This window comes from Nematolebias whitei, chromosome 11 (genome assembly GCF_014905685.2).
Source record: "Nematolebias whitei isolate Nwh7 chromosome 11, NemWhi1, whole genome shotgun sequence".
Taxonomy (NCBI): Eukaryota; Metazoa; Chordata; class Actinopteri; order Cyprinodontiformes; family Rivulidae; genus Nematolebias; species Nematolebias whitei.
In genome coordinates, this window is record NC_056508.1 from 24839116 (window position 1) to 24864697 (window position 25582).

General features: G+C 40.0%; 1 protein-coding gene across 1 annotated transcript in view; it reads left to right on the forward strand.

The window, feature by feature from the left end:
• The window catches only part of vps13d (vacuolar protein sorting 13 homolog D), a 125804-nt gene that overhangs the window by 28786 nt on the left and 71436 nt on the right, over window positions 1-25582 (forward strand). Inside the window, exons 9-25 of the mRNA XM_037684802.1 lie at window positions 4215-4315; window positions 4529-4697; window positions 8206-8307; window positions 10498-10687; window positions 10864-11046; window positions 11598-11728; window positions 11854-11908; window positions 12130-12306; window positions 12907-13037; window positions 13440-13572; window positions 14953-17226; window positions 17298-17449; window positions 18461-19486; window positions 22637-22727; window positions 22807-22933; window positions 23021-23201; window positions 24738-24920. Of these exons, the coding sequence (XP_037540730.1) occupies window positions 4215-4315; window positions 4529-4697; window positions 8206-8307; window positions 10498-10687; window positions 10864-11046; window positions 11598-11728; window positions 11854-11908; window positions 12130-12306; window positions 12907-13037; window positions 13440-13572; window positions 14953-17226; window positions 17298-17449; window positions 18461-19486; window positions 22637-22727; window positions 22807-22933; window positions 23021-23201; window positions 24738-24920 (5406 nt within the window). The remainder of the gene's footprint in view (window positions 1-4214; window positions 4316-4528; window positions 4698-8205; window positions 8308-10497; window positions 10688-10863; window positions 11047-11597; window positions 11729-11853; window positions 11909-12129; window positions 12307-12906; window positions 13038-13439; window positions 13573-14952; window positions 17227-17297; window positions 17450-18460; window positions 19487-22636; window positions 22728-22806; window positions 22934-23020; window positions 23202-24737; window positions 24921-25582) is intronic.

Below are 25582 nucleotides of genomic sequence, written 5' to 3' on the forward strand. Positions count from 1 at the left end.
AACACTTTTGCTTTCGCACAGAAAAACCTGGAAAAATCAGCTGAAGGACGCAAAGCGTACTACGACCAAAAGGCCTCTTACGAGGAACTCCAAGTGGGAGACAGGGTCTGGTACTACACGTTTGCACCCAAAACTGGGAGAGTAGAGTCCGGGACCGGAACTCTCGCCCGTAAGCTGATGCCCAGATGGACTGGACCCCATCTGATAACCGACAAAGTGTCTCCAATTATCTACCAGATAAAAATCAGTAAAGGCCAAAAAGAGCCAACTGTTAAATGGGTACACCGTAACCAGGTTAAATTACACAAGGCGTGCAATAACTCCTTAGGAGACAATGACATCACAAAATCTGACCTCGTGGGAACAAGGGTCATCCAAGCAGTAGATAACTAATGGATAATAAACTTAACCATAGTTTAAACTCACAGGACCTACCCTTGATAAAACGAGACAGCGTGACTGAAATCTGGCAACCAGGGTGAGGAGAAGCAGTGAAACGATGTTTCTAGATGCTTAGTCACTACTCTTGTCGGTGTTGGAACGTTGTTTAATTGATTGTGGTATTGTTTCTGAGGTAAGAATGAATTTTGTTGTGTAGTAAGTTAGAGACTAAGAAGCCTTTAACCATGCCAACATGCAGTTCATTCACTAAATTGCAATCTTTGCGGAGTCAATGTATATTATTGCTACTTTGAGTACCATAATCTACATTGATCTCACAACGCTTAAGCCGAACCTACTCGAACAATCCTATTCGGGGGGATAGCTAATTCTTTTTGATAAGTCTCGCCATAGACTTCCAAAACATTTATGGGAAAACCAAACACCCAATCTCAAGTCGTTCGTCTAAAAGACAACAGACAATTACACCAAACTATATTTTACCATGTAAAGCTAACTTAAACCAAGTTAGAAATGGAAAAATAGTTTGGAACACTTTTCTATAGGCATAAACCCCTGTAGTACCCCTTTTTCAGCATTCTCCACCCCTTAACTGGTAGTTGTAGCTGTTCCCAACCATAATAGCTTACACACCAGGTGCATATAGTTTAAGACCTTATGTAAAATCCCCTTCATAAGCCCACCTTAAACCACATAATTGCATGACACATTGAACCAGAACGGCACAGGCTGGACGTCGCTGGAGACAACCTTCGCTGGAGGCGATCTGCGATCCTGACGTTGGTCTCAACTCTTCATCCAGTGGCCGCTTCTTCAGTTCAATCCAAGGGTACCCCTCTGTATGCTGATTAATCAACACTTCCAATCGCTGTGGATTTACCGTTGTGGATTATATGACTTTTCAATGGATTACAGACTCTGTTTCCAAGGGGTTAAAGCATTGCTACAATGGGATTATCGAGACGATATGGGATTATAATCAACACAATGGAATACCAAGAACATTGTGGAATTACCTTGACTTTGTTTCCTTGCTGGATTACTTCTGACTTTGGTCTTCCTTGAAGGATTACTTCTGACTTTGGTCTTCCTTGCTGGATTATATCAAGCTCAAGGACATTTGAAGGTCTAAGTTCACGGTTGGAATTCATCCCCATGGACAGGTGATGATTTCCAAAGGGGGGACTGTAGTGAACCAGATGACCTCAAATATACCAGATGGACAGAGACTGTTATTTTCATTGATCTGAATAAGTCTGAACCATCTGATGAACTTTCTTTCTTGAATTAATCAAGCAGAAAAGACAATTCTTTATAATCATTACTGTCTTACAAATGTTTTGATAATCAAATTGTGTTAGTTCACTCAATGCTTTACAGGTTGAAAAGAACTACTAATTTTGCTTTTACATAAACAGTAAGTAATGATTTTTGTTCCTCATTCAGAGAAGAAATCACCTGAATATGCCTTTCTTGATTTTCTGTCTGAAATGAGCAAGCTGTCGTAAGTATGTGAAAGGTTGGTCTTCGGTCAACTAAAATGTTTACTGAAGAAGAAATGTCATGTTTAAACTTTTTCAGAAGATTACCAAGAGTAGACTCCAGAAAGTCTGCCGCTTCTGCAATAATCTTTTCTGTATGTTAAACAAGTTTCATTCTCTGACCTCGACTGTTGATAAACACCTTACGTCAAAAACACACCTCTTTCTGGTCCTTCCACGAATCAGAAAGCTCTAAACTGAACAGGAAGTAAACTCATTTAAAATGTGACAACTGCCCAGTTCAAGTTAGAATGAGAGCTGACAAGAGAATGAGAGTTCTGAGAGATGCAACCGGTTATGAAGAGTTTGGAGTTATGAAGAACCAGGGACGTTTGGGATTATAAGTCTGTTTTGAGCTAACCACGCACGACTCTCCGAGGATTTTTAGCTGTGCTTAACGGAGGCGCTGGAAACAGTCTGAAGGATGCTTACTGAGCTGATCTATCGTCAAACCAGGTAAAGGCTTCTTCTTCGACTAAAGTGTACCGTGGACGGGCTGAGGATCTGACGGAGCGTGCAATTTCTGGTTAAACAGATTAAACTTCCCTCACACAGTTCTCTGTAAGATAATCTCCTTTCACTCTAAAACCCACCTCTCTCTCATAAATCAGTACAGATATTTTAGAAATATCTTAAGCAAAGTCCTCAAATCACTGCCGAGTGATTTGAAGTTCATTTTCTGTGAAACTGTCTGTTATTATTTTCATATTTTGCCAAATTAATGTAAATGTTTGATGTTAAACTTTGATTCTGAAAATAAATGATTCCATTCATTTGATGGGTCAAAGATAAACAACGTCTCTCGTTACATTTCTGTTAAATTCAATGCACGACATTTACAGTCAGAAAAATGAAGAACTCGTGAATATTGTATGCATATATAATTCATATATTTGTCATACAACAAGTGACACGTACCTCACGTGACTCACTACACTCACGTCATCGCACCTCACATCTGTGACTTGTTAAACCTATTGCTGCAAAACAGAGTGTGCCCCCCAGAAATGGAAATCCGCTGCGGTCACCCCAATGTTCAAAGTAGGTGACAATGCTGACTTAAGCTGCTAATTAGATTAGTGAGTGCAGAGAGTCACCTGTCAGACCCGCTACTCTTCGGCAAAGGTGTTCCCCAAGGCTCAATACTTGGTGCAAACCTTTTCAGCATACACATCAATAATGTAACAAATTCTGTGAACATCTGTCTTTTTCACACACATCTGTACGCCAATGACACTATTATGTATACCACCAGTACCTTGCTTAACTCTGTTCTCTCTGCACTACAAATTTGTTTCAGTAACACTGATCATGTTTTTTCTTACCTTCATTTAAAACTGAACTCTGAAAATAAAATGCATGATCTTTAACAGAAACCTCCCTCAGAAAATCCTCTCTTTGGATGGCTCCGAGATCCAGTTTGCTAGCAGCTACAAATACCTTGTGATTTGGCTCCATTCTTTAATTCATGAAATCCAGAATAGGGTTCCTCTTCCAAAACAAATCCTCACTAACAGCCTGCTAAACATCGGTAAAAATGACAATCCTTCCAATGCTCACTTATGGTGATTTTGTCTACAAAACCGCTTCCAAAACTCTCCTCCACAAACTGGACACCCTTTATCACTTAGCCATTAGATTTGCCACCGGAGCTCCCTTCAGCACTCTTCACTGCACTCTGTATTTCCTGATGAACTGGCCCTCTCTTCACTCCCACTCACAAACAAAATAGTTTCCGCTGATCTATAAAACCCTAACTGGTAAACCCCCATCCTACCTCCGTTCATTACCGGTACTCATACATAGCAACATGCATACCCTCTGCTCCAGCAGCTATGTTACCTTATTTATCCCTAAAGCACACATCTCATTTGATCTTTCATCTTTTTAATAGCTTCTGCTAATGAGTGGAACCATCTACAACAAACTCTAAAACTTGCTTCTTTTGTCCCATTTGCATTGTTTAAAAACTCAGTTAAAACATCACTTGATAATTGCTGCACATGCTTTTAGCAATTTCCTCCTCAATCTCTGTTGTTACTCTCTTGTACCATGAAACCTGTCCCAGCTCTTTGTTATAATTTCACATTGTCTGCACAACTTAATGTGTGATTGTCAGTTGTTTATATGTTGTCTGTCTGGTGTTCTCCATCACTAATAATTTCAGTAACAATAATGCTTGAATAAAAACTGATTTTCCTTCCCTAGCAGCAGTTGTATTAGTAAAGATTTTTAGAATGATTTCACATTTAATATTTCCATTTTTTTCAGGTTCAGTACCAGCAGATGATGGCTTTTCTTAAAGAATTGGATCGCAAGGAGAAAGGGATGTTGTACAGAAAGTTGAGACCCAAAGTACCAATTTCTGAGAAGTAAGTAACACCTCAGATTAATTTCTTTTGTCAGAGAACAAACTGACAAATAAAACATTATACATTAATAGAAAGATCAGATTATGTCAAGGTAACGTAAAATCACTCATTAGTCAAAGTCCTAATTGTTGGTTTTTAAAAGATCACTGTGCATTTTGCTGCTTGTGTACTCACTAAGTGACATTTGGTTTCCTAACATTGTTTCTACATTAGCTGCCGGACGTGGTGGATGTTTGCCATTCAGGCTAACCTGAAAGAAATAAGGGAACAGCGAAAAAGAAGCAGCTGGAGCTTTGCTTTGCAGCGGTGCAGAGACGCACAGACTTACACAAGCCTTTATTTCAAAAGGCTCAAAGGAATTCTGTTGAGTCCTCAGGAGAAGGTACTTTGTGTCTCACACATACAAGAAGCATATACAATGCATTAATATGCACAATGCATATAATTATTATAGTAATTTGATATTCAATTTATCAACAATAAAAGGTAGTGTTTTATAAACACACACGTTTGTGATATTTTTATTTAACAGTATACATTTTAAAGAAATTTAATTAAACTCAGTTTTGTTTGTATAGCACTAGTTCACAACCAACATCTAATTTCATAAATATCCATCCATCCATTACCTTCTACTTGTTCCGAAGTCGGGTCACGGTGGCAGCAGCCTGAGTAAGGAGGTTCAAACATCTTTTTCCACAGGCACTGCTTCCAGCTCTTCTGGGAGGATTCCAAGGTGTACCCAGGCCAACTGAGAGAACCCACAACAGCTCAGCACCTCTCGGGCAACTCTAGAGTAGAATAAGGTCCAACCTCTCTCAAGGAGATTGGTTCCAGAGCCCATGCTATGGGTGTGTGTGCCTGACTATTTTTAACCAGTACCTCTCAACCTGATGTACAAGTTCAGACTCCCTCCCCACCTGAAATGTGAAAATTTAGTGCTGCTTTGCCATTGGTAGATGCAGCTCCACTTGGCTCTCTTCTCAGTTCTTCTCGGGTATAGGTGATACCTGTTTCCCCATCAATGCAAAGTGTGTGTGTGTGTGTGTGTGGGTGGGGGGGGGGGGTGACGTAGCTCCACTGGCCAATCAACGGCTGTTGTCTGCTTACTTGAAAATCAACCCCTGGGAGCAGCTCACCTGGAACCTCTAACAAGGTGGTCCCCAAACTGTGCAGAGTGGGGTGGATACCGACAGTGCCGGCTGGTTCTGTGTCGTGCAGAGCCGATGAGAGTTGAGACAGTGGCAGAGCGCCTTATGTTCCAACAATTAGCTTCGTTAAGTCACGTTCAGAGCCCCAAGGCCCTCACTTTGAGTTCCCATGGCACCATGCAGTTGACTCAAAGCCCCTCTCACAGGCGGTGGGTCGTCAGAAAGGCAAGCTCATCTTACTCATTCAGGCCGAGTCCGACTGTACCACACGGTACCATGTGGGTCACGTACTAGGGCTGCAACTAACGGTTATTTCAAAAATTGATTAATCGGCCGATTATTTTTTCGATTAATCGATGAATCAGGAAAAAATAAAGTTTTAATTTCTACACCTTTATTCCAAAATTGGACACTTGACTAACATAGCAATTCACACAAAAACAGGTTGCTATTTGACTATTCTGTTAGTAAAATATTGAAAAAAAAAAAAAGTTAGTCAAATAGCTTAAAAAAAATAAATGTACACAAAAATATATACAAATGTATCTTTATACCTGCACAATATGTAGCTACTTTGTAAAATGTGTCATTGAGGGAAGAGTGTAACCTGGATTAAAAGTGTGGATTATTGTAACCTGGATTAAAAGTGTGGATTATTGTAGTGAAGCCTTCGTCTTCAACCATTGACAGAGGCCTCATGTCAGTGACGATCATGTTCAGGATCTTTCAGTGAAGACAGCTGCTGCTGTGGTGTCCATGATGTCTGTCCATCATGAAGGCTGTTGTTGTTTGTTGTTTTCTTGAATGTAAAGAGTAAATATGTATTATAGCATAATTTACAGCAACTCAAGAAATGCCTTGTTTCACTTACAGTGTTAGGTTCAGGCAAAAGTAGCTAAAAGAGCAATTAAACACACACACATACACACATATATACAAAATACTTAATTACACACATTTGAGTAGATGTAATAAATTACTTTAATTCCTGTTTAAATGCAATTCATCCTGCCATACATGCAGTATCTTCAGACTTTGCCAGCAAATTAAAAGTTGAAGCTTAATCATTAAATTATTATCTTTGTGTTAGATTTATTTATAAATCACATTTAAACACTGCTTGTACCAATTAAATTAAGTAAAAAGTAACACACACGTTCTCTATCACCATCATTAATCAGAAAACAAACAAACAAACAAACAAACAAACAAACAGCTTCATCTACCAGAGAGACTGACGTTACGTTTTCTCATCTGGAAACAGAACAATGTGTTAAATTGTAGAGACTCACCTGCAACACATGAGTTGGGAGTGAAACGAGTTGTATCAGCTGCAGCTCGTGACTCCGTCATGTTTACGTTTATCAGCGTGGTTCTCCTGTGTCATATCGTCAATTTTCAAAGTGGCATTCTTCTCATTTTTTATCTTTGTGAAGAGCTCCCACACTTTGGAGGACTTGGGTCGAACAGTTTTCTCTGCGTCGGTCATTTGTAAAATGTACTTATTTTCCTTTGAAAACAGCCTCTGCTCTGTTCAACTCGCGCTGCAGAGTTTTTTTTTTTACTTTCTTCAGTCAGTCAGCATTGACAATGAACTGCTCGTGAACAAAACGGTCCGCAGCGCCGTGAAAGATGCATAATCGCGCGACACAACGAATCGATAATGAAATTCGTTGCCAACACTTTTAATCATTGATTTTTATCGATTTTATCGATTCGTTGTTGCAGCCTTATCACGTACCAAATCACCATGCCTCAATGATGAGCCCCTCGCCCTTGATGTCTTTGGTCCATACAAGTATTCTGGCATTTCATGCCAAAGTTTTGGAATAAATTCATCCTTTGATTAGAAGGGTTACAAACATTTTGGTCACACAGTCTAAAAAGCTTTTGCAACGTTTTGTGCATCATTGTGAGATCTTGCATGATGTGTTAATTAGCAGAGAATGTGAATCACAATGTTAGGTGGTATTTTTGTAGGTATTTGCATCTTTCAGCTAGATTCCTACTTCACAAGACGTCAAGAAATCTGCTTTCTGACATGGCAGGAAGACATGATTTTCCAAAAGAACATTTTATACTCCATATTTTATCTCCAGGAAACCCCCACCCAGCACAGAAATCAGTTTGATTCATTTTATTAAACCAATAACAGATGGAAGTTTTTCAGTTGATGAAGTAGGAGGACATCTTACTTCAAGACGTTGACAGTCATTATGAAGACTAGAGTCACGCCATCCGTTAACAGTATACACGTATAGCATACCAACCTCTGCCCAGGGAAGACTAGAGATAACTTTATGAATGTTGGATTCATGCAGAATGTTGCATGACTGGCCACACTGGTTTCTAAGGAGCTCATGGAACAGCAAGGCCTCATTTCTCATCTCCACTTCACAATTTTATCTAAAATCACAACAGTTGATGCAAACCCCAAGAAAATTTTGCCCAGATCTTGTTTCAAGAACAAGCTATCATAGCTGTAGGAGAACAAATTGACAATTTTTTCTTGCAACAACCTCATCAAGAACAGCCCCCCCCCCCCCCCCCCCACCATTTCTTGTGATGTATAAATCCAGATTTCTTGCCATTTATTGCTTTGTTTCCTGATATCAAGGAAGCCTTGTGGCTTTAAGGAGACATTGAACTTCCCTTTAGATTACTTTTGTTATGAATTTGTGCTATGAACATAAACTGAATTGAAATAAAACACATCTATTACTGGTCTTTTTCATCTAGAGTGAACTAGAACGAGTGGAAGAGGAGCAGACATTAGAGGAGCTTTACAGCCTCAGAGAGATCGTCCATGACTGGATTCTAAAGCAGGAACAGAATGCAGAGGTTTGTTTATTTTAATACTGTATGATTTAAAAAGTAAAATCAATGTGCAAATTATTACCAACTTTACGTAGACTGCCATTCATGGATTTAATACTGTGCTGTTTTGTTGTTAAAGTTGTTTGTTAATTTATCGAAGTGGCTAATCAGAATCAGAATCAAAATAAGCTTTATTATCATTGTACCGAAATACAGTGAAATTATGTTCGTACTGTTGTCCCAAAGATGGACGGAGTGCACGATGCTGCTGCTACTGGAGCGTAGCCCCTTATCCTTTTTCAGAATACTTTTTTTTAGATAGAAAAGGGGAAAATCCATGAGGATAGGATAGTGGCATTACAAAAAAAGTTCACTTCACGCCATGTCCTATCAGGACACAATTTAAAACATCAAAAAACTCTGCCAGCAAGCACATTTCTAGACAAGTTACATATGCATTTGATGGCAAGGTGGTGAGATTTGTCCATGAAGCACTTCCAGTAGACCATAGTCCTGATAGGATGTTGGTCAGTGGGCACTGTTCTGATAAGTCTTCACAGATTGGGTGGGGTAGGGGGTGGGGTTGTTGCAATAGATGAAGCTTTTCTTTAGTTTACACATATCCCAGGAGAAATTTAATAAGTCAGCCTATTTTCAAGGCCAACTGGGGGAGTCAGATTCAGATAAGCCACAATTGTTAATTTCGTCAGGCAAACTTTTTTTCTTGTCAGCCTTGAGTCCTGCTGGTACTTTCAAGATCCAGATAAGTGGGTATTACAAGATCCAGATGAGTGGGTATTACACTGGTCTGTGCTTACAAGGCTCTTTCAAGGTTGATTCCAACATGCTGGCGAGTCCTAGAAACCGCAGGTGGCCTATGATTCTCACAAATCGCTTCCCTCTTACGGTTTAGCTTGTAAATCAGCTGATTGTGAGTACTCGACGCATGAACCAAACCTTCACACAGACTCAGCAGTTTTGCCATTGCTGAAACTGCTGCTGCCATCTTCCTTAATAGCTGATAACATAGGAATCCGCAGATGTCAGAAAGCAGAAACCCTGCTATCATGAATCCAATTATATAAACGTCTTTGACGTCCTCCTGAGACAAAACAGAAAGACACATCAGCTCCCAAACTCCCCACATCCATGACGTATCCTGCCGCGCGAGTCTCAGCGGGGCATGAGGACTCTCCATGACCCTGTCGCTTTGTTGAAAAGATTTTGTAGATTGCGTTGAAAGTCCAGCTGACCAGATCCATGACAGTAGATTTTTGTCTCGGAAGATGTGTAATAGGAGCTCCGATGCACAGAAAGAAAAAAAAATGTAGGAGGAGAACAGGAGAGGGAGAGGAGGCATCCGCCTTGCACGAGAGCAAGTGCAGAAATAATAATAATAAATGGTTTGTAGTCTCAATCATCCAGATAGATAACAAAAAAAGGTTAAATCATGTCAGCTGGACTAGTTGAAGTCTTCCGGATGGAAGACGAAACATTTCTCCCTTAAAGAAACTGGTCCATATGGCATGATTTAACCTTTAAATAATAATAATACATAATTAAGTAGTGTATTTGATTATACATTTGCTTCTTCAGCGGTTTTGACCCTATTTTCCCCCAAAAAGACTCCAAATATACCATTATCCTTTAGCTGTGCACCTTCATCTTAGGTTTAAGAGAACATTTCTGAGGACCAAAGTGTTCATATTTTGGACAAGATATATAGTTTGAGAAGGGCAATTCAGAAGACCAAGTTTAATCAGTGGGTCTCAGATTTCTGCATTCCTAAATTTACAGTGTAGTATTAGGAATAATACCCAGTCATTTCCCCTCTAATTTACTTATTTATGCATTTAATTGAAGCATCTCTGTAGCCAGGCAAACAAAGAGACTAACAACTCTTTTGTGCGAGGGTAGTGAGATTTTTCTGCATGAGAATTAACTGTCTAAAACAGAAATGTGGTTTGAAACACTATACTCTTTTCTGGTACCCTATCATGGAAGCGACGAGGGAGAACTGGAAATACCAGTTAGTCAGCTGTCCATCCATGCATGTTGTGAGCATGATAACTTGCAAAATAAGCAATGTGCCAACTTCTATTTTGGTGTGTGCCTGCATCTAGGTGAAAGAAAGGTCACTATCAAAAATTGAGTTGCCATATCAAAAGCCATCTACCGGTAATCTTGTTTCTTTTTTTTTCCCACGTCTTCAAGAATCTTCAAGAGCCAAACGATGAACCCCAACTCATTACATCTGGCACATCAATTCCAAAAAGTGGGAGCTCAAGGATGCTTCAGTACCTCCAGTCTTGGTTCCCAGGCTGGGGAGGCTGGTATGGAGATTCCCAGGATCCAGCCAGACCTGAAGAACTTTTGCCGAGTCCATCATCCTGGGACATTCTAGGTCAGGAACTCATTGTTGACTGGTGCCACAGGAGGGTTACCTTGTCATCCTTAAGTCTTTTTATAAGCTTCAATTATTTGTCAATTGATCAAATCAAATATAACTTTGAATTATTTGTGTAAACTGTTTTTTATTATTCAGTAACCACTGACACTGATTGCTAAATGCTTCTCCAGCAGAGACGGAGGACTTGTTTGACCCATTGGAAAACTCTTACAGTCTAAACACATTCACCAGACGAGACCACATGTTTGCCCGGTTAGAGTTCTTACTGGAGAAAGGAAGAGTGACACTCTGTCAGCAGGACAGGAAAGAGTTCAAGCTGCACGAGAGTGAGGTTATCCAGCTTGAAATATCAGGTAACTCAGCCAATGCATTAGCAGCAGTAGTAGTAGTAGTAGTAGTAGTAGTAGCATAAGTTGTATTATTATTATTATTAGTAGTAGAGCGGCAGTAGTGGTAGTTGTAGTAGCAGCTGTAGTAGCAGTAGTAGTAGTAGTAGCAGTAGCAGTAGTAGTGGTGGTGGTGGTGGTGGTAGTAGTTGGTGGTAGTAGTAGTAGTTGGTAGTAGTAGTAGTTGGTAGTAGCAGCAGCAGTAGTGGTAGTTGAAGTAGTAGCAGCAGCAGTAGTGGTAGTTGAAGTAGTAGTAGTAGCAGCTGCAGTAGTAGTGGTAGTTGAAGCAGCTGTAATAGCAGATGTAGTACTAATCACAGAAGTAAAAGTAGTAGTAGTTACAAGAGTAATCGTAGTAGTAGTAGTACTAGTAGTAGTGGTAGTAGCACTAGTAGTAGTAGTAGTAGTGGTAATAGTAGTTACAAGAGTAATCATAGTAGTAGTAGTAGTATATTTTCTAAATCCTTTGTCAAACTTTGTTAATGTATTGCAATTTTGCTGTCCTCTTGTTTTACCAGGGGTGAATGTTATAGTCGAATCTCTCCCTCGTTCGGAGTCATCCTTAGTCTCAGTTAAGTTGGGCAGTTTGTTTCTGAGAGACTTAACCACTCAGGGCACCATCTTCCCGTTTCTAGTCTCTCCCAAAATGGTAAGCATTGATAGATGTCAAACCTCGCCCTGTTAACATAACCCCTAAAGTTACTAATGATATATATTTTTTTGTTTTTCAATGTGTAATGGTTGAGTCCCATTAAAATATGTAACGTGTTGCAGGACAGTGTTTTTGGTGCCATTAACCAACCACCGAATCAGTCCAGCAGTATTTCTGGTAGGAACTGATGTTATTTTTTCATTATTTTTACAAAATTATTTTTTTCCATAATTGACCTTGTGTTGGTAGTAATCTTTTAGTAGACACACTTCTTGGAAGCTGAGTTAAACAATGATAGATTGGGAGAGGAAGCACTGTAAATATTTTGATATACTGTACATATCTTTTGTGGATACAGTAGCTAATATACGCAATATTTTTGTTATCAACTTTGTCAGGGTGCAACATTGAATGCCCGTTGCCAGTGTTTGAGATGATATACGAACGCAACCCTGTGAGATCTAGGTTTGAGAGGAGACTTGAAGTAAACACAAGTCCATTAAACATCATCTACAGCCCTCAAGCAATAAAGAAAATAACAGATTTCTTCTATAAAGGAAGAGTTCACACGTCAGGTAAGATACAATCACCATCCACTTCAGACACGCATACACCTGATAAATGTTTACATACACTATAAAAAGACAAAAAAAAAATCTCACTTTCTGACATTAAATTAGACTGAACCTGTCCTGATTTAGGACAGCTAGGATTTCCAAAATTATTTCTATTGGCTAAATGCTCAAATAATTCAGTACTGTAATGATATATAGGTATACAAAATATAAATCTACCTACCTACCTACCTACACACACACACACATCTACCTACCTACACACCTACAAACCTACCTACACACCTACCTATCTACATATCTATATATAGATCATAATAAAATAAACTACTACTTGTACAACTATTCCTACTTCATTCAACTTTTATTTATACAGGTTAATCCCATTGAGCCTCGGGGACTCATTTACAAGAGAGACCTGAATATATAAATGAGTGTATGTGATATTTAGTTACAAAGAAGCAATTTTATTTCCAATTCTTCTCATTATTTAAGACTAGTTGGAGTACTTTGATTTTAGATATATCTCTTACATATATTTAAAGTTTTATTAGGTTGTTGTATTTAAAAAAAAATTGATTTGTGTGTGTGTGTGTGTAGGGTTTGGCTATCAGTCGGAGCTGGAGGTGAGAGTGGCAGAGGCTGCCAGGAGGCAATACACCAAGCTGAAGCTGCAGACCAAGGCTGAAATTCGACAAACTATTGATCAGCTACTTGTGGGCGAGTTTATTGTAAGATTTGCAGAAGTGTAACAAAATTAATGTAAACAAAATTATTAATGTGGTAATTAAAGTTAAAATTAGTATAATAATTAGTCATAATTAGCAATTATAACAAAATTAGCCCAAATATTATTTTCTAAACCAAAATGCTTCCATGTATACAATTTTGTATGTTCAATTTTTTCTAATGTGTGGTAATTATATTTTTATTTAAGTTAAGCAAAAGTATTTTTGGTAAATTAAAAAAAGTGTTCACCAGCAATAACAACAAAACTTGTATTTTGACAATTAATTGCTATGTTTTCTAAAAGTCATCATTGACCATAGAAAATCTTATCTGGGTCAACCTCTACACAAAATTTGATCTATTTTATGGTTAAAATGTGTAAATAACACCTATGTTCTTTGTAGGAAAACAGTAAGCGCTGGACTATGAAACTGGACATTTGTGCACCTCAAGTTATTTTCCCAGATGACTTCCAATCAAAGGACCCAATGCTGGTTGTGGTGGATTTAGGCAGAATTCTTCTGACAAACTCTCAAGGTAAAGCAATCATTCATTCAACCCCTGGAAGTCCCTTTAACTTTATAACAGTTAATGTTCCTTAGGGGAAAAATCTACCACCTTATTTATCTGCTTAATTAAAAGTACCATTTTTAAAATATTTTTCCACAATAAACTAGTTTGTATTTTAGAGCTATCTCAGCCTGAAGTAAAAGTATATAAAACAAACTCTTTTAGGGTCTTTTGTTTAAAAATCCACAAAATATTCATTTTATAGCATTTATTTGAAGAAAAGGCATTTTCCCGTATTAGTACGCCCCAAATTATTTTTTGACATTTTTTCCAAGTTCCTGTCCTAAGCTTTGTGATGAATCCCCAGCCCACTGGACCCTTCAGATCTGAAACTGACGCCTTGTTTTGAGTCATACTTACTCCTGTCTCTTGATGGTTGTCATGGAGTTTTTTAATAATTTTTTAAAATAATTTTTTTCTTTTATTTTTTTAACTTTACCCTTGGTAGAAATGTCTGTTTCTAAAATTTTTATTTATTTTTCCCTTGTACTGACCTGGATATCACCTGCTAAGGAATGCCTTGGGATGCTGTGCTATCCCAATTTGCCTTGGGATAAACAGCAGTCAGCCGCTGTCATCCGATTCTACAGCCTGCATGCATAAATAGATTTTTAGGACTAAATGTTTTTCTTGCGTACATTACAAGTAAGTTTTTGCTTTTGACATCCAAACTAAAATAATTTTGTTGGACATGATGAGAAGCGTGACACTGCAATGACATCTGGCTTTTTTTTTTGTTGCATTTTTTGGGTGTAATTGGGACCTTGAGTAAACAAGTTCGTTCCACCTCATGTACCACATGTGATGCCAATGACAACAAAGAACCTTGATTAATAGAAGGTTCTGCTTCTAGAGTGAATTGCTTTTACAGAGACTCATAAATATAAAAGCACAGCACCACCTAGTGAACCAACATATAAAAGTATAGGATAGAGGTCATGCTAAACATTAATACAGTACTGAAAGGAATTCATTATTTAAAAATTATATGATAAATATGGGATTAAGAGTTTTATTTACTGTGTATTATAATGTGGATGATATTTCCCCCTCAGGAACTTGAGTGTAGTAAAGTTACTATGAGGTTATGAGAGCATTTAAAAAAATTCTGAGGAAAAAAAAAGTAGAAGGATTTTTAGGATTTTGTTTGAAAAAAAATTTGACTGCACCAAAATAAATTAATCAATTAAAAACATGGACAAAAATAAATGTGTGGCTGATTTTGCCTCATAACATCTTCCAAGGGTTCATCTCTTCTACCTTAAAAAATATATTCCAATTTCTTTCTTTTTTTCTGCTGAGATTTATCTCATTTTACACCCGCTGCAACATTTTTTTTTTTTTTAGGGGACTGTAAAATCAACTCAAAAGCTACTCAACCTGAAGAGGAGGACATGAGTGACGATGAGTACAAGACTCCTCTTGGCACACCACCTGAGTCTCCAACACCTGAACATGAAACATCTTTGAAAGCACAAGCTAAAAGCCCTGATCTTCCCAGCCTTACGTTTCCAGAGGGAACTCAAACTTATAGCAAAAAGCTGTATGAGAAATACTCTCTGTCCTTTAATGATCTACAAATAATGGTTGGTCATTATAAGGACAACTGGAAACATCTTCAGGAAAGTGAAGTGGGTCCTACCCATGTAGTGGAAAAGTTCAATGTGCTACTGCAGCTTGAGCAGAGACTGCGTTACACGTCAGACCCTCAGTTACCTGGGGCTGTGCTGTCAGGAATTCTGCCAGATCTCAAGATCCATGTGAACCTTGAAAAGATGACCGCCCTTAGAAGTTGTCTTGCCAGGCTAAGCAGTCCAGACATAAGTGAAGGGGACACAATGCCAAAGAATTGTTCAAATGTAACATCCCCTGATCCTCTTTCGCTCCGCCATGACAAGATTTTTCACAGAGTGGACAGCTCCTGGAAGCTGCAAGATTCAGCCAAGAATCTGACCCAGAGCGTGATGACATTAGAACAACACACACGTGAAGTTCTTGTGGAATCACTTCTTCTCTTAGCTGAATTTAATATTAATTATATGCAGCTTGGTGTAGAAAGTGATGGCCGCTACATATCTGTTCTCAAGGTGTTTGGCACAAATGCTAATTTTGTCAAGCGACCTTATGATGCTGAAGTTTCTCTGACCGTTCATGGCCTTCTCCTAGTTGACACTTTACAGACATATGGCTCAGACTTTGACCTGCTTGTTGCTTCTCATAAGCATCTAAGTTTTGACATACCCACTGGCAGCCTCAAAGAAAGCCAGCCATCTTCTCCCATATTGTGTGATGGCAGGTCCCCTGAACACCAGAAACCCCATACAGAGTTATCCACCAGTTCATCCACAGGCAGCATGCCGTTAGTCAAGTCCATTCTTAAAGATGAAGAAGCCCTCATCAAGCTTGAGTACCAGTTTGTGAACTCCAACTGTCCCAGTATGAACCTAGATAGTTCCCTTCAGGTTATAAGCTTGCAAGTCAACAGCTTAGACATCATCCTCAACCCTGAGACAATGGTGGAGCTAGTTAAGTTCTTTCAGAAATCTTTCCCCAAAATGGAAAACACTTGGACATCATCAGCTCAACAATGCACGACACAGTCTTACAACAAGGATGGGGACAGGGCATATCAGGCCACCTATGTCCAGAACAAGGAACTAACTGTGGAGATTCACCGTCTCAACCTGCTTCTCCTTCGAACTGTGTCCACTAGCACTGCCTTGGGCACTGAGAAAAAAGGACTGAAGATTGCCACTGCTGGCATCACTAGTACCAAGGTCAATGTTTCTCTTGGAAGCCGTTTGGATATCAGTGGCTCACTTGGATCCATGCATCTAGTTGATCTGACACAGGAGGGAGGCCGGAGCCAGTTTGTTGTGAGCATTGGGAGTGTTGATGATGACTCTTCAAACCTTGAGGGAATGCCGTTTTTCACTGATACAAAACGTTCTTCTACAGACGCTTTGAACTTTAAACTCACGGAGAAATCTCAAGGGGAGTGTTTCTTGCAACTTGACATGGCCTCTTTACACTACAACCACTCAGCCAAGTTTCTGAGGGAGCTCAGTCTTTCAGCCAATGAACTGGAAGACAACTTTCGCTCCATGCTAAAAAATGCTGCCACCAAAGTGTCAACTGTTCTAGCCACCAAAACGGCAGAGTACAGCAACATGGTTTCACTCTTTGAAAATCCCTCACGAAGAACAGGAATTTTGACTCAGAGTTTTGCATATTCATTTGAGGATGAGGAGTGTCTTCTCACTCAGGAACCTGAATCTACTTTAGATACATTTTTGGTAACGTTGACCCTGAATGTCAACATTGAATCACCAGTTGTGTCCATTCCCCGTAAACCTGGACACCCTGAGCTGCTGGTTGGTCATCTAGGAAGCATAACAATACAGAACTTCCTCAATAGCCAAGACCCTGAAGGAGAGAGGCTGCAAGTGTTGGTGAAAGATATAAGGCTATATTCACTCAACATGTGTCATTTAGTTTTGAAGAGTGTACACAAAGGGACCATCAATGATGGTTCGTCGTCTTCTCGCAATGGAAGCTTCAGTCAGGAAGAAGCACAGTTCACACGTCATGACTTTTTTGAATCTCTCAACCGGGGTAAAGGTGAGAACATCACTAATCAATGCTGGTCTATTTAAAACATTCTGTATTCACAGTGTTTTTTTTTCCATCAGCTTTCCACATTCTTAAAGACACTACTGTACAGTTCAACCTAAAAAAACAATCTGTTGAAGAAGATTCACCACTGCACTTGCTCACTAGAGAGGATTCCTATAAGAACACTGGGCAACTGAAAGTTGAGAGCAAGTTTGTCACTCCTGTTCAGGTAGGCATGTCAGCTCACTTTATCTTTTCACACCAAAAAACACTGAAAACTACATGCAATTACATATACAGCGTCAGTCAAAGGATATGGCACATGTACTGATCAGCTTTGATGAGTGTATACTGAGACGGTCATTTTCCATTTTTCACCTAAATATTCAGGGAAAAGCACTTTAACCAAGGTTCAAAATAATGTGACAATGGAAGAAAACAGAAAAGGAATTACCGGTAAACAACATGAGAAATTAAAGCCTTGTTCTCTACTTTTATTGTTCCCCGTCACGGAGAGAAAAGAGGAAATTGGAAATACCCTTCAGCTGTCCGTGCATGTTAGGAGCATGATAACTTGAAAAATAAGTGTGGTACCTATTTCCATTTTGGTGTGTTGCTTCATCTAGCAGTGACAATGAACCCTATCAATAATTGTGTTGCCTTGTTGAAATCCAAGATGGCCACCACCACATATTTATCTTGTAAACCAGCCACCCCATTCATTTGAAGAAACTATGCTTTCTAGATTTTATATTACTTAAAAGTATAGTTTCCCCAAATGACTGGGGTGGCCAAAGATTAATCTATGGTGGTCAAGGGCACCACTGGCCACCCCTAGCTCCTTCATTACATCCTGGTGGTGGTGGATAAAATTGTTCCCTCCACTTACCAGGATCCGTCACTCTGTGCCGTTTCAGAACCCCCCCAAACAACAACAACAAAATAAACTTCTGTTCTTCTCCACAGTGCAACTCCTACCCACTTGAATATCTTTCACCAAAAACAGTGGCTACTACATTCCCTGTTCAATTCCTGTCCAGAAAAACATTCATTTCCAAATTAAAAACATTCATTTTTTAAATCCCTGTGTTACATAATACTTCATCCGCCTTCATCTTGAGCAGTTTTAATTCTGACAGAATCAATTAATACAGCTGATCGTGTAATGCTTTCTGTTATTGTTTGTTGATAATTTCCTGTTTTTTTATTAACAATTTGCATTTGAATATTTGTGTGACAGGTGTTTCTCTGCAAATCCGTGTATGAGCAGGTTCTCCAAACTCTGGAAAATTTATCTCTGATCGAGGCGGGAAACGTCTCGTTGAGCCAGCCACCTCCTCCTCCACCAACGCCTTCATCTATTAGACCTCACTACTCTCCAGACCTCCAAGGATTGTTTGCAAGGGAAGCTCCCAATATCACCACCCCATCTTGTGTAGTCGATGAACCTGCTCTTCACGCTCTGCCGTTCACTCAGCTTAAGGTTATCTTACACATACCGGAGTTGCAAATCCAGCTGAATGCTGACCTAACCCAGGGCTCTCAGGGTTTAGTCAGTGTACGCTTCCAAGATTTGGAGGGATATTTTACCAAAGATCACCCGCATTTACTTGAGATACAGTTGGCTCTACATGCCCTACTAATGGAAGATCTCTTGGAGCAGAACCCCGAGTCTAAATACAAGCATTTGATTGTGTCTCACGGAGCTCCCAAGTCCTCCACCTTTAATCCAAAGGAGTACCTTTCCCAAAGCTGTCCATCAACATCTAATGCTCTTTACCCAGACATGCCCCGTTCATTGCCTGCCCACATGGAGGAGGCCAAGAATGTCTTTCAGCTCTACCAAAGACATCCAAGCACGCCTTCATCTTCCAGTCGCAAATATACAAATGATCCAGACTGTCCTAGCACACCACCCCCTTCCCCTACTCCTCAAGATACTTCTCTTCAGCCACCCCCAGGCTTTGATGAGTCATTAGTTCATATAAATCTGCTTCTTGTTGACCCGAATCATCCCGAGTTTAAAACACGCTATGGTGGCATAGGACGAAGTGTTGATGTAGATTTTAACTGTCTAGATGTTCTGATCACACTTCAGACCTGGGTGGTCATTCTGGACTTCTTTGGAATTGGCTCTACTGCCAATAATCATGCAGTAAAGGTGCAGGATCATTCAGCCCAGCCTGTGCCAGTACATTCTCTGCATGAGCCAGAAGCCAGGGAGGAGCAAGCATCTCAACCTGTCAACACGATGTTGGACTTAAAGGTACGTCACACGACGGTGTGTGCAGTGAAATGGCTGGATGTCAAGATATGAAGTGAAATTGGTAGGATATTCCTTCTGTTTTTGTCTTCTGTTGCGGAGCAATGAGGAGGACTTGGAAATATCCTCAGTTGTTCTATCTGCTCATCCATCTCACTGTACATGTTGTGAGCATGTTAACCCGAAAAATAAGTGAGGTATGGCATTCCATTTTGATGTGTGGCTACATCTAGATGTAAGAAAGGTCACTGTAAAAAAATCAGGTTGCCATATCAAATTCCAAGATGATCGCTGTCAAAAAAAAAAAAAAAAAAAAAAAAAAAAAAAAATATATATATATATATATATATATATATATATATATATATACACAGTTCCTTCTCAAAAAATTAGCATATTGTGATAAAGGTCATTATTTTCCATAATGTAATGATAAAAATTAAACTTTCATATATTTCAGATTCATTGCACACCAACTGAAATATTTCAGGTCTTTAATTGTTTTAATACTGATGATTATGGCATACAGCTCATGAAAACCCAAAATGCCTGTCCCAAAAAATTAGCATATTTCATCCCACCAATGAAAGACAAGCGTTTTTAATACAAAAAACACCAACCTTCAAATAATCATGTTCAGTTATGCACTCAATACTTGGTCGGGAATCCTTTTGCATGAATGACTGCTTCAATGCGGCGTGGCATGGAGGCAATCAGCCTGTGGCACTGCTGAGGTGTTATGAAGGCCCAGGATGCTTCGATAGCGGCCTTAAGCTCATCCAGAGTGTTGGGTCTTGCGTCTCTCAACTTTCTCTTCACAATATCCCACAGGTTCTCTATGGGGTTCAGGTCAGGAGAGTTGGCAGGCCAATTGAGCACAGTAATACCATGGTCAGTAAACCATTTACCAGTGGTTTTGGCACTGTGAGCAGGTGCCAGCTCGTGCTGAAAAATGAAATCTTCATCTCCATAAAGCTTTTCAGCAGATGGAAGCATGAAGTGTTCCAAAATCTCCTGATAGCTAGCTGCATTGACCCTGCCCTTGATAAAACACAGTGGACCAACACCAGCAGCTTACATGGCACCCCAGACCATCACTGACTGTGGGTGCTTCACACTGGACTTCTGGCATTTTGGCATTTCCTTCTCCCCAGTCTTCCTCCAGACTCTGGCACCTTGATTTCCGAATGACAAGCAAAATTTGCTTTCATCCGAAAAAAGCACTTTGGACCACTGAGCAACCGTCCAGTGCTGCTTCTCTGTAGCCCAGGTCAGGCAATTCTGCCGCTGTTTCTGGTTCAAAAGTGGCTTGACCTGGGGAATGTGGCACCTGTAGCCCATTTCCTGCACACGCCTGTGCACGATGGCTCTGGATGTTTCTACTCCAGACTCAGTCCACTGCTTCTGCAGGTCCCCCACGGTCTGGAATCGGCCCTTCTCCACAATCCTCCTCAGGGTCCGGTCACCTCTTGTCGTTGTGCAGCGTTTTCTGCCACACTTTTCCCTTCCCACAGACTTCCCACTGAGGTGCCTTGATACAGCACTCTGGGAACAGCCTATTCGTTCAGCAATTTCTTTCTGTGTCTTACCCTCTTGCTTGAGGGTGTCAATGATGGCCTTCTGGACAGCAGTCAGGTCGGCAGTCTTACCCATGATTGCGGTTTTGAGTAATGAACAAGGCTGGGAGTTTTTAAAAGCCTCAGGAATCTTTTGCAGGTGTTTAGAGTTACGTCGTTGATTCAGATGGTTAGGTTAATAGCTTGTTTAGACAACATTTTCATGACATGCTAATTTTTTGGGACAGGCATTTTGGGTTTTCATGAGCTGTATGCCATAATTATCAGTATTAAAACAATTAAAGACCTGAAATATTTCAGTTGGTGTGCAATGAATCTGAAATATATGAAAGTTTCATTTTTATCATTACATTATGGAAAATAATGATCTTTATCACAATATGCTAATTTTTTGAGAAGGACCTGTATATATACAAGTTCACTACAGTATATACAGTACATTATAAATCAACCACCTCTATTATTTGAGGAAACAATGCTTTCTAGTTTTTAACATTGCCTTAAACTATAGCTTATAATTTTTACGCCATTTGCCACCCACTGGCTCCACCACTGCACCTGACAGTGGTCTGTCATTCTGTGCTGCCTCAGATTACAAGAAAACATTGTTCTTCTTCAGTGTAACACCTACCTGCTTGAATATTTTTCACCAAAAACATCGAAGTTTACTTGGATTTTCTGTTAAGTTTCAGACCAAAATAAAAGTAATCTCCAAAACTACAAACATTCCCTATTCAAATCCATCAGAGACGAGGGACATTGGTGTACCACTTGCTCCATTTATCCATCCATTATGTTTGCATATTCTGGAGTTAAGTCTCAGGTGCAGCATCTTTACAGGGAGGTTCAGACATCTCTTTCCACAGTCACCTCTTCCATCTCTTCTAGGAGGATTCCAAGGCGTTCTCAGGTCGGCCAAGAGACAGTCTTTCCATCATGTCCTTGGTCTTCCCGGGGGTCTCCTCCCAGTTAGACATGCTCAGAAACCTTCCCTAGGGAGATGTTCAGCAGTTATCCTTACCAGATGTCTGAATGACCTCAACTGGCTCCTCTAGATATGGAGGAGCACTGGCTCTACTCTGAGTATCTCCTGGATAGCTGAACTTCTCACTCTATCTCTGAAGTAGAGTCCAGCTACCCTGCAGAGAAAACTCATTTTGACCGCCCATATCGGCAATGCGGTTAAAGTTCTCCCTGAGGTGTGTGTTGAAAAGCTCTCTGACAAGTTCTTCTGCCAGTCATTCCCAAACACTCATTACACATTTGGGTCTAACAGATCTGTCAGGCATTTTCCTTCACCATTTAATCCAACTCACTACTAGGTGGTGATCAGTTTACAACTCAGCTCATCTCTAGGGTGTCCTAGTGTCATGTGCAGTTATGGACACCCTTATGTTTGAACATGGTGTTTGTGATGGACACACCGAGACTATCACACAAGTCCAATGGCAGAACACTGCTCAGGTTCAGATCAGAGAGGCTGTTCCTCCCAATCATGCACTTTCAGGTCACACTGTCGCTACCCATTGGCATATCGCCTGTGTTTTTTAATTTGGATGCGTTTTGCTTTTTATAGGTTCATTCTTTGTCACTTGTTCTCAACAAGAAATTGAATGAGCTTGCCAGAGCTAGTGTGTCCAAACTGTCTGCTCAGCTGGAAATGATTGGTATGTAAGAATAAAGACATTACCTTCCATTAAATAAAACGGTACACACAATAATATTGCCTCGTGGCTGTTTTTACAGATGGTGACATGAAGATTCATGGAAATTTAGGGAATTTGTCTCTGAGTGACTTGACGCCATACGGTGACCTGTACAGACAACGCTTCACCACACAGGGCGGGGAGGCACTTGTCTTCGACATTCTGAAGTACAGCTCTCACATTGTCCAGCACACAATCATCCTACACAGTAAATGAGACCGTGATATTTCTTCTGTGTTTTGTGTCTCATTAAGGTACTGTCGGCCTGATCCCAACCTGGAGAGAGAATTTGACATCAGAGTGTGTCTGCAGATGGCCTCAGTAGTGTATGTGCATACCCAGCGCTTCCAAGCAGAGGTGGTTGCCTTTATGCAGCACTTCACACAGCTGCAGGATGTCCTCGGCAGGCAGAGGGCTGCAATGGAGGGTCAGGCTGTGAGTGTTATCATATTTGCACTTATTTTCAGTACAATCAAATGGAAGGTAGTTAGAGAGATCTTGCAACATTATAAGGTCACAAGATTTCTTTTGTCAAGTTGACAACTGTCTTGTTAACCATAGCATATAAATTCTATTCTGTAGTCAAATACATTTCTCTTCTTATCCAATTCAAGTCAAAACTAGAGTGTGGAGTTAGAAACTACCAGTTGTAGGAATAAGAATTTTAGTAAGAAAGGTCCTTTTTGAAAATTGGGTTGCCATGTCAAAATCCACAGCACTGGCTGGGAGCAAACCAGCTCAAAGAGAAGCAGTCCAAAGCTGGAAAAAAAGAGCTGGTGATTGGAGCTGTCTGCAGTTCAATTTATTTATTTATTTTCTTCTTTCGGCTGCTCCCTGCGTTAGGGGTCGCCACAGCGAACTAAGTCGCACAAAGACTTGGCAGTTACTTTTACGCCAGATGCCCTTCCTGACACAACCACGAACCACTGAGCTACCACAGCCCTCTGTGAGGAGCAGAGAGCTGCTATCTAGGACACCCGGAGGAGCAGATGGTGGGGGTTAAGGGCCTTGCTCAAGAGCCCAGAGTGGGACGAATGAGGGTGGGGGCAGGTGTGGGTGCTTCACCTACCCCACCCGCATTTTTGATGTTGTCGGTACCGGGGCTTGAACCGGCGATCTTCCGATCACAGGCCTACCTTTTCTAACCCCTGCGCCACCACTCCCCTAGCTGTCTGCAGTTCAAATGTTTCTTAAAAATAGTCAGTACTCCTCCACCTCTACCAGATGTCCTTGGAGCATTAAAAAAAGAGCAATCCAAAGGCAACATTTCTGAAAAGACACTGAACTCACCAGCTCATAGCCAGGTCTCCGTCACATAAAGTCCAAGACGCTGGAACAGAAAAGGTCTTTTACAATGAGAGTTTTATCAGCCAGGGACCTGGCTAGCATGACCATCTATGCAGGACCCACGGCTTGAGAAGATGACCGCAGAGCCCAAACCAGCAGTCTCAAATTTAGAGTTTGACCTGCGATTCCTAAGACCGAAAACACAGCAGCGAACGGGACCACTGTGAGAACTGGACCCCACCAACGGAATGCGCATGTCTATATTTATATATATATATATATATATATATATATATATATATATATATATGTGTGTGTGTGTGTGTGTGTGTGTGTATTCAGCCCGACTACCCCTATCATTTTAAGAAACTGCTTTCTATGTTTGTTTGTTTTTTTTTTTTTTGCTTAAAGTAATTAGATTGGTAATGACTCAAAAAGTATTTTTTTTGTCCCTGTGTGGATGAAAACATTACTGAAAACAGTGCTCTGTTTACGAGGGGAAAATCAATGTTCCCTTGTGGACGAGGCCAAGTATCGGGTTTACAGGGTAATTTATCCACTTTGAAGTTGAGAAAATGACGTTTAAATCTCTCAATAATCAATTGTAGATGAGAGGAAAATTGTCAACCAAAATACCTATAAATCAGTTTTTTATATTAGTGCTTTTCTTGCCTTTGCCTCCAGGTCTGTGATCACCCTCAAAGAGCGTCCAGGATCCTTCTGGATATTGAAGCTGGAGCCCCAGTTATTGTCATACCTGAGAGCTCGCAGTCACCTCGAGTGATTGTGGCCAACCTGGGTAAGCTGAGGTTGCAGAACCACTTCCTTCCAGCCGGGGCTCACGGGACCTTTTCCCTTCGAGACAAGGTAGAGAAGCTCACCATGGCACATGCCTTTTTTCCTTCTCTAGTGAGTTCCACCACTGGTAAAAACACAAACGCTGTGCTCTCTAACTTTATTTTTGCATTTATTAGCATTACTCAAGTTTGTGAATTTTTTTGCTCTATTCCTCAAGCTTGCTTAAAACTTACAGATTTGTTTCTTAGCATGTTTTAATAAGCTGGTCTTATGATTGGCACTGGCTGATTTTCTGTTTGACTGTGTTTGACTGGTCAGTGAACGCATCATAAATAAGCTTCAGCAGCATGTCTGTGTGGACCTTTAACTTAATGAGTGAAGCTCAATAGTTTTCCATTTTTAATAAATTTGCAAAAATCTCAAATATTTTTTCACATTGTTATAATGGAGTATTGTATTTTATATTGTATTATAGGCTGGCTGTATGTATATATCAAGTTCAACTAGATTTATTGTCATTTCATCATATGTGGTATGTGAGGTGGAATGAAATTATGTACACGGGGTCCCAGTTAAACCCAACCACGTGTAAAAAGAAATAAGAAAAGGATCTAAGATATACATTAACACTAATAATGCAAAACAAGTACTGCATGTATATGGGTACAGACACACACAAATATATTATCTATCTATCTATCTATCTATCTATCTATCTATCTATCTATCTA